General features: G+C 51.6%; 5 protein-coding genes across 6 annotated transcripts; 2 read left to right on the top strand and 3 right to left on the bottom strand.

Annotated features, from left to right (window-relative positions):
* Positions 1-144: 144 nt before the first annotated feature.
* On the bottom strand, positions 145-1,704 carry ALTATR162_LOCUS1836 (uncharacterized protein; the record flags this gene model as incomplete). The annotated part of the gene is made up of 2 exons (XM_043309436.1): positions 145-1,137; positions 1,189-1,704. The coding sequence occupies 2 exons, from the start codon at positions 1,702-1,704 to the stop codon at positions 145-147; spliced, it is 1,509 nt and encodes a 502-aa protein (XP_043165371.1).
* A 1,192-nt stretch (positions 1,705-2,896) lies between these two features.
* ALTATR162_LOCUS1835 (uncharacterized protein) lies at positions 2,897-4,000 on the bottom strand (the record flags this gene model as incomplete). Its single annotated transcript, XM_043309435.1, has 1 exon — positions 2,897-4,000. One exon carries the CDS (start codon positions 3,998-4,000, stop codon positions 2,897-2,899), a length of 1,104 nt encoding a protein of 367 aa, XP_043165370.1.
* Positions 4,001-4,711: 711 nt separating this feature from the next.
* On the top strand, positions 4,712-6,616 carry ALTATR162_LOCUS1834 (uncharacterized protein; the record flags this gene model as incomplete). Its single annotated transcript, XM_043309434.1, has 1 exon — positions 4,712-6,616. One exon carries the CDS (start codon positions 4,712-4,714, stop codon positions 6,614-6,616), a length of 1,905 nt encoding a protein of 634 aa, XP_043165369.1.
* A 286-nt stretch (positions 6,617-6,902) lies between these two features.
* Positions 6,903-9,164, bottom strand: ALTATR162_LOCUS1833 (uncharacterized protein; the record flags this gene model as incomplete). The annotated part of the gene is made up of 1 exon (XM_043309433.1): positions 6,903-9,164. The coding sequence occupies one exon, from the start codon at positions 9,162-9,164 to the stop codon at positions 6,903-6,905; it is 2,262 nt and encodes a 753-aa protein (XP_043165368.1).
* Positions 9,165-9,837: 673 nt separating this feature from the next.
* On the top strand, positions 9,838-11,943 carry ALTATR162_LOCUS1832 (uncharacterized protein; the record flags this gene model as incomplete). Of its 2 annotated transcripts, none has more annotated exons than XM_043309431.1 (1): positions 9,838-11,943. In XM_043309431.1, one exon carries the CDS (start codon positions 9,838-9,840, stop codon positions 11,941-11,943), a length of 2,106 nt encoding a protein of 701 aa, XP_043165366.1. The 2 variants fall into 2 exon arrangements, with proteins under 2 accessions (XP_043165366.1, XP_043165367.1); XM_043309432.1 differs by having other exon boundaries at positions 11,542-11,943.
* Positions 11,944-11,999: the final 56 nt, after the last annotated feature.

Genomic DNA, 11,999 nt, shown 5'->3' with positions numbered 1-11,999 from the left:
CTACATAGTGTTTACTTTCTTGAATCGACCTTTTGATTATAGCATGATGGAAGTTGCTATATTGCTTGGGTATATGTATTACTAGTATTAGAAATTACATCGCTCTCAAAAATGAGCAGGTACCGCCTGATATATCGCACAGGATCATACAGTCGCAATTCCCTCAGGAACTTTGTCGTTGTGCGCGCCCCTTTGCCCAGCGCCCTTCACGGCCTTGCGACAAGCTTCGTGGAAGACGGTGATAAAGCGATGGATGTCGTGAAAAGAATTGTACAGTGGCGCAGGCGCAACGCGCAAAACGTCAGGCTTGCGTTCATCGACTACGACGCCACGTTCTTCAATGTAGTGTTGGACTTGGTCCAGCAATCCGGGTTTCAGAAGCACACTAAGCTGTGCACCACGCTCGGCCGGATTCGCAGGTGTTATGATCTTATACGGTGGCTCTCCACCATCGTACTTTAGTAGCCGCGCTTCGAGGTATGCAGTCAACCTGAGACTCCGCTGTCGTAGCGCGTCCATGTCCGTCAAAGCAAAGACATCTAAGCTGGCCATGACAGAAGTCATGTCTAATGCACTAGGGTTGCTAAGCTGAAATCCGCTCGCTCCAGCGATTGGCACGAATTTGTTTTCCATGCGAAACCGACTGTTCTTATCACTTCCCCACCAGCCGCTCAGTCGCGGTCGGTAGGCAAGATCTGTCTCATTACTGGCTGCGCCGTTGGTGCCATCTTGTCGAGCTGCACGCACTTGCTCCACTTTTCCATGTCTCTCGTGTACAAACAGTCCTCCGATCACGCCTGGGCCACCATTCATGTATTTGTAGTTGCACCATGCTGCAAAGTCAACATTCCAGTCATGCAACTCTAGTGGTACGTTTCCAGCTGCATGGGCAAGGTCCCACCCTATAGTTATACCCAGCGATCGGCAGTGGCGCGTTATGAGCTCTATATCGAAGAACTGGCCTGAGTAGAACTGAATACCAGGTAACAAGACTAGTGCGGTCGTCGGCGCGTGTTGCGATATGACTGAGAGTACGTGTTCATTGGAAAGGTAAGGCGAGGATGCAGAGGGCGGATCGATGGTTATGAGCGCAGATGGGTCGAGGTTGTGGTGAGCGATCTGGGAGAGAGCGGCGTACTGCAAAGAAGTCAATTAAGAAGCACTGAGAGCATGTTTGCGTGAGCTTACATGATCACTAGGAAATGCCTTCCCCTCAATAATAATCTTGTACCGATCCTTGGTCGGTCGATAGAAACTCGCCATCAACAAATGCAGGTTTGCAGTCAACGTCTCCATTATGACGACTTCTGTAGGTAGTGCGCCGACTATTTTCGCTGTCTGGCCTTTGATCGCATCATCGATGTGTAACCATGGTGGTAACCCTCCCTCGTAATCTGTAAAATGCCCAAACACACCCTTGGATGCCCAGGTATCCAGGTAACGGTTGACATATTCCTTTGTTTTCCGAGGCTGAAGTCCTAGGGAGTTGCCGCAGAAGTAGATGGACTCTTCGCTATCGTCATCGCGCGTAGTTGTGGCCTGCTGAAATCCAAATTTCTTGTTCTTCAAGTCGCCTTTACTTGGAATCACAAATTCACTTCTTAACTTGCTCAGTTCATCCTTCTTATCTTCGTTCCTCGCGAATTCTTCGGTACATAGTTCCGTCTCAGGAAGTCCGAGATATGCGTTGTGGTGTTTCGGCATCGTCGCTGATGATAAATGAAAGACTACTAGAAGTTGAACAAAACAAAACTCATGCAGAGATAATATGGCGCTATCATTCAGGTTTTAGGCACGATAGGTAAATAGCTCAGGCGGGTAAGACTGGAACAGTCTGGTGGCTCGTACGATTAATGGTGGCGGCGGTACAAGGTGGGGGTTGTGTGCCTGACTAAGCGATCTAGAACTCCTAATTGGCAAGCGCGTCTGATTGGATCTTGTCAGCCGTGACATTCTTAGCTATGACCTCAGACTTGCGAACCTTCATCTCGACGCCAATCACCATAACCTCGATATCGCAATAATGGCATCCTCTGCAACCATGTGCGCATCTTGCCTGCGGATAGCGAGGAGGACGGCGACAAAAAGATCTTTCCAACCTATAACAGCCGCAACTCAATACACGCGAGCGTACAGCAGAGTGACCCCAGGCGCCACCTCGCAGTCGCTATACCTTGACTTTCTTGCGCCCTTGTCTCCACGAAGAGTTTCAAGAAATATTCTAGCACAGAACTTGGCATTCTCACAACGAAAACACATACCACAACGTATGCTTGCCACATCATCCGACGCCTCTACTGCAAAGCCTGCCCAACCAATCCGAAACCCCCGTACCGATGACTCCGGCAACCCTATGTTGATCTCGATAGCACCGCGTGCATCAAATCGGCTTCAGAAGATCTCTACAGGCGACAATAACCCGAACCTCGCATTGCGCGTAAGCATCGAGAGCGGCGGATGCCACGGTTTCCAGTATCTCATGGACCTGACGGACTTGTCAAAGAACCCAGCGACCGAGGAAGACACTATATTTGAGGGAGAGAAAGGGGAGAAGATAGTCGTTGATGAGGCGAGCTTGGAGTTGCTGAATGGAAGTACGGTAGATTATACGATGGAGTTGATAGGGAGCCAGTTTAAGATTACGGGCATACCGGGTGCGACGAGTAGTTGTGGGTGCGGGACGAGTTTTGATATCAAGCTATAAACCATGCACTGCATGTAATATTTGCACAAGTCGATGCCTTTGTTGGCAATGGATGTGTACCACTGTCAATTTTATAAGATTTGTAAAATGCGAACAGATCCTAATTATAATAACAGATTCAGGAAGAATACAGAGATTATGAGTCCTTCTACAAAGGAAAGTAGCAGGCCACAGGTATGCCAACTCTTACCATCACTTAAGGCTTACAACGACCTTTCTTGCCGAGACGCCCTTCTTTTGTATATCCAACGCTTTTTGAATAACTTCTAGCCCTTCTCCAACGACCATAGGCTCCGGCGCGGCTTTGAATTTGCCAGTCGCGAGGGCTTCAGGCAGGAAGTCGGCATACACGGCTTCACCGACAGGGCTGTATGCTACTGACCCGTATATGAAACTCGTTCTGATATTTCTCAGCTTTGATTTGACCGCAATAGAAATCATCGAGGTGGCAAAGCTCCAGACAATCTGCAGCGCAACTAACCGTTTCGGTTGAGCTGGAATCGGATACGTCGCCATTGCGATATGTTTGTCGCCTTTGCAGTTGCCCAGTACATCCAGACAGCGGAAGACTGCATTCTCCCCGATGGATAGGGCTCCTGCGCATTCTCTCCCTTCCATGAACTTAACGATCTTGTCGACTGCAGAAGGGTCGTTGTAGTCGAACACCTCGCTGGCGCCGAGCGACCTCATGAGGTCAAAGTTCTTTGGTGAGGATGTCGATATGACTTCATACCCAGCGGCTACAGCCATTTGGATAGCATTGCAGCCCACACTAGTCGAGCCTCCCCATACAAGAACAGTCGTTCCGGTCGGGTTAGGGTTAAGTTGAGGATACTGCAGACCGAGTTGATCCTTCTCGAACAGTCCTGCAGCAGCAGTAGTGAACCCCAACGGTATCACTGAAGCAGATTCGAATGACAAGGTATCCGGAATGGGCGACGTGTTTCTTTCGAGGAGAACGGTATACAGCTGGAATGCCCCATACGCTGCATTGTTTATCTTTTTGTCGGTGCTGTGCGCCTGGCCCACAACACGGTCTCCTACTTTGAACCGTACGACCTTGTTCCCAGTCTGGATCACTTCGCCAGCGACATCGTATCCGAAGACGAAAGGATATTTGATCCAACCGAATGCCATGCTGGTACCTTGATCTTGCAAAACCCAATCGATGGGGTTGACCGCTACGGCGCGGTTCTTGACGACGACTTCATCGGGACCAGGTGTGGGGAATGGAGCTTCTGCGACTTGCATCCGTTGTTTGGATGCAGGCATCCATGCTGCGAGATTAGTAGGCATTGTGTAGGATATGGTACTTGAAGGGGTAAATATGCGCCCTTGTGATATCGAATGACGAGAGAATGCAATCTGTAGTTTCTTTGCAGCATTTCTAACTTCCACGTTCACTATTACTTTATACATTTGTCGAACATTGGTATTCACGCCTGCCTACTATGTGCTCTTCGAGGAAGCGGAGCAATGCACCAATCAGCACCAAGCGGACGTCCGTTTTAGACCCACTTTTCAGCCATAGACGATCGCAGGCTTACCTCGAGCACTCTGACGCTTACATGCCCCCAACGGGGGGAATGAGCGATATAGTGTACGTTCTCCTATGTCAGTATGGCCCGTGCATATGACTTGTGGCTGATGTGCCTTGTCGAGGGGGCGTGGTTACAATTCCACCTGAACGTGAAGACTCACTTCCAGCCCTTAGGCCCTGACCGTACGAGACGCACCTCGCGGATATGACGAATTTACCCGTTTCCTCAGCACGGCTGCTGGAGAGGATGAAAGGCCGAGAGAAGGCTCAACTATCTTGCGACTTTTGCCGGAAACGAAAGTGAGGAAACCGTTCATCTTTTTGTACTGGACCACTATTACTGACACATGTTCAGGCTCCGCTGTGATCGGGGCAAGCCTTGTGGGAGTTGCATCCGATTCGGACAAGCAATGTCATGCACGTTTCCTCTGTCTCAACCTCCTCGAACCTCGCAAAGAGACCGACCAATGGATACCACCACCCGAAGGGTTTTCCAGGAACGAATCGACCAGCTGGAATCACTTGTCCGGTCTTTGCTTGGTAAACAGGAAGAAAAGCTTGTTGCTCCATTACCTGGAAGCGTGGCGTTCTCTATGGCCACTAATATCGCCGCTGATGCAGATCCTCTCACATACGAGGTTGGACGTATGAATCTGGAGAACCATGAGTTCTCGTACGTAGAGAGTGATCACTGGAAAGCCATACTCGACGAGATAGGCGATCTGAAAGAAATGGTGCAGCAACAGCCCGAAGATTCTCTCAAATGCGACCTAGTACTTCCTGGCAACGATCTGTTTCTTCTTCAGACGTATCCAGACACGAAGATGGATGTCATAGCTGCGATTCCGCCTCGTATTGTTGTTGACAGCATGATATCGAAGTACTTCAAATGGGCCGATATGCCCGTTTCGCTTGTTATCCATCGCAAAGTCTTTTTCAAACAATATGAGGCTTTTTGGGAGGATCCACTTTCGACACCAACCATATGGCTGACCATACTATACGGCATGATGTACACGGTGGCGTATTGTACGCTCTTCATCAATGGTGGTTCAGGCTCACTTGACGAGACGACGGCAGCTGAGTACCATAGCCTAGTCATGATCTCACGAGAGAAGATGATACAGTGCCTTAGGCTAGGCAACTATTTGAAGGGAGCGCCACATACCATCGAAGCTCTGTTGGCATTCCTCCAGACTGAGTACGTTCAAGGCGAAGACACACAACAAGGATGCTGGCAGTTGACAGGCGTTATTATTCGTGTAGCGCTAAAGATGGGCTATCATCGGGATGGCTCGCAATTCCGGGAAATGAGTGTTTACGAGGCAGAAATGCGTCGACGTACTTGGTACATACTCGCACAGTTTGATACAGCGTCTGCTTCTCAAGTCGGTCTTCCACGCATCATCAAAGAGACTCAATGCGATACCGCTGAACCCCGCAACCTCCTTGACGACGACTTCGACGATACATCTACCGTACTGCCGCCCGCTAGACCGCAGAACGAACACACTCTGGCCCAATTCCTGGTTTACAAAAGCAGGGTCATTTCCGTCTACGGCATGATCTGCGATTTCACTACGTCATCCAAGCAGCGAGATTATGCGGAAGCAATACGATTGGATGCACTGCTCAACACCGCATACACCCAAAAGCCTCCTATCCTCGAACTGAAATTCATGCAACGATCCGTCTTGGACGGTGCTGAGCTCATCACCCGCCGTCTTTATATGGCAATGTCATATCACCACGCGCAGATCACTCTTCACCGCAAGTTCATGATTCTTGCAAAGGTGAATAGCAAGTACACGCTTTCGTGTACGACATGCTTGAATGCGGCATTGACGATTCTGCGGTTACAAGCTGAGTTGTTCGAGCAGTGTCAGCCGGGGCGTATGCTACATGCTGATCGATGGAAGATCCTTTCTTTGACCCAGTCCGAGTTCTTGCTTGCGACGACTGTTTTATGTTTCAATTTGTACGACGATGTTAAGAAAAGGTTGTTCGGCGGGGACGTCGCTAGGAAAAGTGTAGAGGCGCTTGAGGGTTCGAGGAGGGTATGGGAGCAACAGGGTTTCTCAAAAGAAGCGCAGACAGCTGTGAAAGCTATAGATGTTGTTCTTGGTAAATTGCATAGTAGTTTGGAGAAAAATAACGCAGGAAAGCCACAGCTATCTGGAGCGCATGCCAGCTCCGCCTCGTCGTTCTCGGCAGACATGGGTTCTGGAGACGGCCAGAGCGTCGATTTGCTGTCGTACAAAGACTGTTCAGATACGGAAGTTTCCTATAAGATGCCCCAGGATTCTGATAGCATGGCCTTTGGCGACTTTTTCGAGATGGATCAGGAGTGGGAGGGGTGGCTCCAACTTTGAGGACGAGTTTGTCCGGATTGCGAATTTAGTCGTAATCGATTTTACATCTTTGGTAATACAGTGAAGTCTCCGTAGCCTCTCTAAGAGCATACTCGAGCTACCTATCGTATCTATCTCATGAATTCGTCACTTCATCCATCGTCGTTATCATCTGTTCCCACAATGCCACACCACGTTAAACAGTTTTCGATGCTACACATACGTGCTGCAACTGATACAACGATTTGATACCCGGCCAATATCATGGGCTTCCACTTTGGCCGAACCAAGAAGCGAAGTAGGCTTCCTACACTGTATCCGGTTGATCACCTTCTTTACCTTTCGTCTCTCCGTCGACACCAAGATTCTCCATAGTGCCCTTGTGCACCTCTTCGGGTTTCAGCGCAGGTGGTTGTTCCACGACTTCGTCGAAGATACCACCTTCAGGCTCTGTGCCCTGACCGATGGCCTTGAGTATCCTCCATGCTCTTCTAAACTCATCTCTAATAGCAACGATGCCACGGTGAGTGACCGTCCTTGCAACATTGTGGTCGGTCTCGAAAGGATCTTCAATGGCGAACAGGTACCGATTGGTGACCTTCTTCTCGGCTGTAATCTTGGTTGTTGCGCTCACCCAGCCCTTGCTCTGCTTCGACAAGATACCGCCGGGCGTCCGAAGAGAAAGAACTTCGTTTGTCCAGTAGAACTGGGGAGGCTTGGGGCCATAGCCGTACCCTGACAGGGATGCATAGTACTGGAAGAATCCACGTAGCAGCGAACCGATGGACTGAGTGTTTTGCGAAAGCTGGCCAGCTTGCGCAGCTTGAATGATCTCCGGTTCATTGCGCCAAAAGCGGACCTCATAGCCTGCGATAGTTGTATGCTTGAAGAACTGCTCCAGAGCTACTGCATCACTTGGGAGCGGGACGGAGTGTTGAAGATTTGGACATACGGGTGGTTGCGCGACATTGACCAGATAATGCAGTACCATAAGCACCCATCCGTACGAGGAGAGGGTGCCGGAGTATGCGCTGTTGATTTTACGTCGCTTGGCCCAGGACTTGATAAAGAGAACTATGGGTCGAACACGCGGGTCGGTTAGCGAGTAGCATCGAAGCATATGGGTGTTGTGGATGCCGAGCGGGTTCTCGAAGTTGATGTCACATTGGATTCCACAACCTGTCTTTGGGAAGTCGAGAGGACCAACAACCTTCTCTCGCATCCACTGCTTCTCAGGACGATGATGCTGATCTTTTTTAGCCTTATCATCAGCCCCGTTGCTGATAGTGTCTTCTGACTTGGTAGCTGGCGCAGAAGAGTTTTCTTGGGTCGTCTCAACTTTTGCAGGGGTTTTTTGTCGTTTCTTGGTCGTCGTCGCAGCCCCCAGGGTAGGAAAATCGTCACCGAAGTTAGGGCTGTCTGCTTGCGCCGTGAGCTCTGAAGCCTTCGACCCATCGACATCCACCAGCGGCTTTGGTGGCTGAGCGGGTTCTTGTGGTAGGTCCGATGGGTATTTCTCCTCTTCTGGGAGTGCGTCCCACTTCTGACGCTCCTCAGCGAGAGCTCTATATAGAGTCTCGGTCGGCGTCTGACATATCTTCAGAATGGGCACTCTTGTTCTTGTCAGCAGACGGCCACCCAGCTTGGCGTCGAGGACTGCTCTTTCCAGTAGACGTGGAATACCGCGGTCAATGGTAATATCACTAGCCCTGGCTGGATCTTTCCACTCTGGTACTACAGCTAAATCCATGTCTGAGCCGGGCATACCAAAGCCTGAAGCCAAACTTCCAAAGCCCACCAAGGAGACGGTCGCAATATCACCAGAGTAGTCTCGAGCAAAGGCTTTCTGCATGATCGTTTCCAAGTGCCTTCGGAAATCTTCCTTGGCCTCCAACTCGGATATAGACATCTCTACCTTCGGAATCTCTTCTGCCGCGACCTCGTTCAAATGTTCGATCTGGGCCACGAAGTTCTCCCGTGGCTGGTTCATAGGTGGTCGTGGTGCATATGGACCTTGCGGACGAGGACGCTGTGATGATGCTGGGCCTGCTGGGATTTGGCCTGGCAGCGCGACATTGTCATGAGCTCGTTGGAGAATCTTAGGGGGTTGTGCATGTGGCGTGCCATCTGCACTTGGATTCTGCTGTTGGTGGAGAGGCCTGAAGGGCCGCGAAGGATACTGTCGATGATCTGCTGGTAAGCCGTTTTGAGGCAAATTTGGCCCTTGCTGGTTTGAGAAGTTTCTAGGATGTTGTTGATATCGCTGATTGGGGACATAGCCTCTTCCACCCCCTCGAGCTGGAGGAGTATTCGCGGAAGCGTTTGTGCGCCATCCTTGGGATCGACCTGGAGTGGCGTGGTTCTGGCCGTTGCTATCGAGGCTGTTGACGGCATCGTGGAAACCTCCACGTCCGCGGCCACGTCCTCGCCCTTGGCCTCGCCCACGTCCACGATGTGCTGATGTGACATCTTGGCTAGACTGTCCACCAGCTATGCTGACGTTGCCGAGGATCATGTTGCGCAACTGATTCTCCAGTCCAGTGGGTTGCGATGGATTCTCCTGCTCCATGATGTGGGTTAATCTGAACTCCTTGGCGATGTAAGCAAGTTGTGACTTGCGTCTTTGGTTTTGTAGGATCCAGCAGCGGAAGACGAGCAGTATGGAATATTTCTTCTTAAGACCAAACTCGCAATCACAGGGAGTGGCTTTGCAGCCTCAGGTTGGGGATTCTGTCTTTGAGTTTGTTTGGTGTGGCGCGCTTTCGTTTTCGCGATTACTCGATTGAACAGCCCCAACGTATGGATCTCTTAGCGCACCTGCGATAACAGTTCACGCCAGGCAACCATTCGTAAATATCTCGTCTAGCCAAAGTAATTAGGCCTTTGGTAGCACTGGGTTGAGAGCGCAATGTAGTTTTTGCGCAACGGCACACGTGGCTGAAGGTATCCGGCTACTGTGGTGGCTCACTCCTGGCGCAAGAAGCGGGCACGAGCTGTTTTTCCAGTCGTCGATGGTGACGATTGCGGTTAAGTCATGGTGTCACTCTTTGGAAGGCGGAGACGGGGCTTCACTGGAGGTGGTCTTGGCGCGCTAAGGCACTAGCGCAGAGCTGTGACGTTCCAACTGTAGTTCTACCTTGGACAACGATTCCTTGGGACAAAGGCGACTGAGTCTCCGAACAGTCTTTATCGGCCACCCATCGTCTCTCATTCTTGCGCCCATCCTCACAAGCACCTTCGCTATGAACGGCAATATGAACGGGGACCCGACGCCAGCGAACGCGCCCGCCGCGCCCGTCGCCGCCAATGGCCAGCAGCCGCCTGTTCGTCGTCGTCGCCCGCGTCCACAGGCCGATGTCCTGCGCAAGCCTCGTCGGCCGCTACAGAATATTACTCGTCCCATGGTGTCGTTATCGCAGATGAACGAGGCTAAGAAGCCCGTCGCAGGGCCCGCCAACGATGGGACCCAGTCGAAAGACGCGTTGCGACAGGAGTTTCTTGAGAAAGGCGCCAGCGTCTTCCCGCTTATCGTCAGCCGCAAGGATCTGAAAGAGCTGCGACACCATGTCATGCGCCTGCATAGCAAAACTCACGTTGACATCACCGACGAGCATCAGTTCAAGACTCCGATCAAGCTCCATCGCCGAGACCCCCGCGCGCCCCCAAGCGGTATGGGTTCGACCTACGAGGAGGAAGACACAAAGGAGGATATGGAGGAGATGAAGGAGCGCGAGCGCATCGAACTGCAAAAGGAAGAGCGCCGCAAGGTCCGCGAAGAGAACCAGGCTAAGATCGCGCCTACTGGAATGAAGAAGCCCCCTGCCTTCCACAAGAAGACAGAGCAGAAGTACCGCCCCGATGACACTCCAGAGGCAAAGAAGCGCCAGCTGCTGCGCTACGAGGAGACGCTGCCGTGGCATTTGGAGGACTTTGAGAACAAACAGACATGGGTCGGCACCTACGAATCGGAGATGTCGGAGACGCACGTTATGCTGTCGACTACTCGTCCCGGCGATCCAAGCACAGCAATTCAAATGGCACCCATGGAACGCTGGTATCGTTTCAACGTCAAGGGCAAGGTCAAGGCAGGTGGCGATGACCTGGACAAGATCCTGGCCAAGGTCGAGAGAGGCGGCGGACCCAAGTTTTTTGCCGAACTTGAAGAGCGCCAGAAGCAGCGCGTCAATGCAGAAAACAATGCGAGGATGTGGAGTGGAGTGCGTACCCGCGTGGGCGGTGGCGCGGACGATGAAGGCCGGATCAAACGAGAACGGAACGATGACGATACAATTGGCTTCGTCAAGCGCGAAGCTGATGCAGACGATATCGACTTCAACCTTGAGGAGGACTTCGCCGACGACGAAGAGGGTCTGAATGGTCTCTTCGAAGGTGAAGAGCAAGATGTCAAAGAAGCAGCTGAAAAGCTGAAGCGAGACCAACTGCAAGCCGCTCTATGGGATCGCCCAGATGAGCTGGCCATTGCCATAAAGGAAGAACAAGAGCGGAAAGAGGCCGAGGAGAAGAGGATCCAAGAAAAGGCGACCAGGAAAGCTCTAGTGAAGCGCGAGAAGCAATACGATTACCTCGATAGCGACCCAGAGAACCCGTACATCACAGAAAGCGAATCGGATACCGACTCCGAAACAGAGCGACAGCAGGCTAAGGAGGAGGCAGAGAAGAAGGCAGCCGAGCAGAATGGCAAGGCTCCAGAGGCTGGCAACATCCCCTCTGGTACGTCCACCAAGGGCTCCAACACCCCCTCCGGAAACCACAAGTCTGGTGATAGCAAGAGCAAGAAGCGGCCGGGTTCGCCCAACCTATCAGAAGCTAGCGGCAACGAGTCCTCACGGAAGAAGCATAAGAAGAAGCATGACAAGCTAGCTGATGGATCCCGGAAATCAACCCTTGCCAATCTCAAGGGCGCTGGTTCTGGTAGCGATAGCGAGATGACGGACGCCGGCAAGAAGCGAAAGAAGGACAAGAAGGACAAGAACCGCATCATGATTGGTGGATCTTCCACCGGCACTCCTGGTGTTAGTCGTGCAGGTAGTCCAGCAGCCAACGGTAGCCGTGCGGGTAGTCCCTCTGCAGCTCCATCACGACCTCCCTTGCCGTCTGCCAAGGAGATCTACGAATCATTGCCGCCCCAAGGCATGAACATTCAGAACCTCATCGTCAAGTTTAAGGGCCGTGTTGACAAGACGAACACGCAGCTTTTCATCAAGCTTGTCAAGGCGGTCTCTAGCTTCGACAAGGCCAAGAGCTGGCTTACTCCTCTGGAAAAGATGCCATCTGATGAGCATATCAGCGCATTCATGAATGGAGGGAATGCACCAAAGCCTGCGTAGTTCGAGGACACGTATGGCCTGAGGGGAAGTGAGTTTGATATCCAGCATGTACTTTG

This window comes from Alternaria atra (genome assembly GCF_907166805.1).
Source record: "Alternaria atra isolate CS162 genome assembly, contig: 21, whole genome shotgun sequence".
In the NCBI taxonomy this organism is placed as follows: domain Eukaryota; kingdom Fungi; phylum Ascomycota; class Dothideomycetes; order Pleosporales; family Pleosporaceae; genus Alternaria; species Alternaria atra.
The sequence above is the reverse complement of the archived record's forward strand: the minus strand, read 5'-3'. Positions and strand labels throughout refer to the sequence as shown.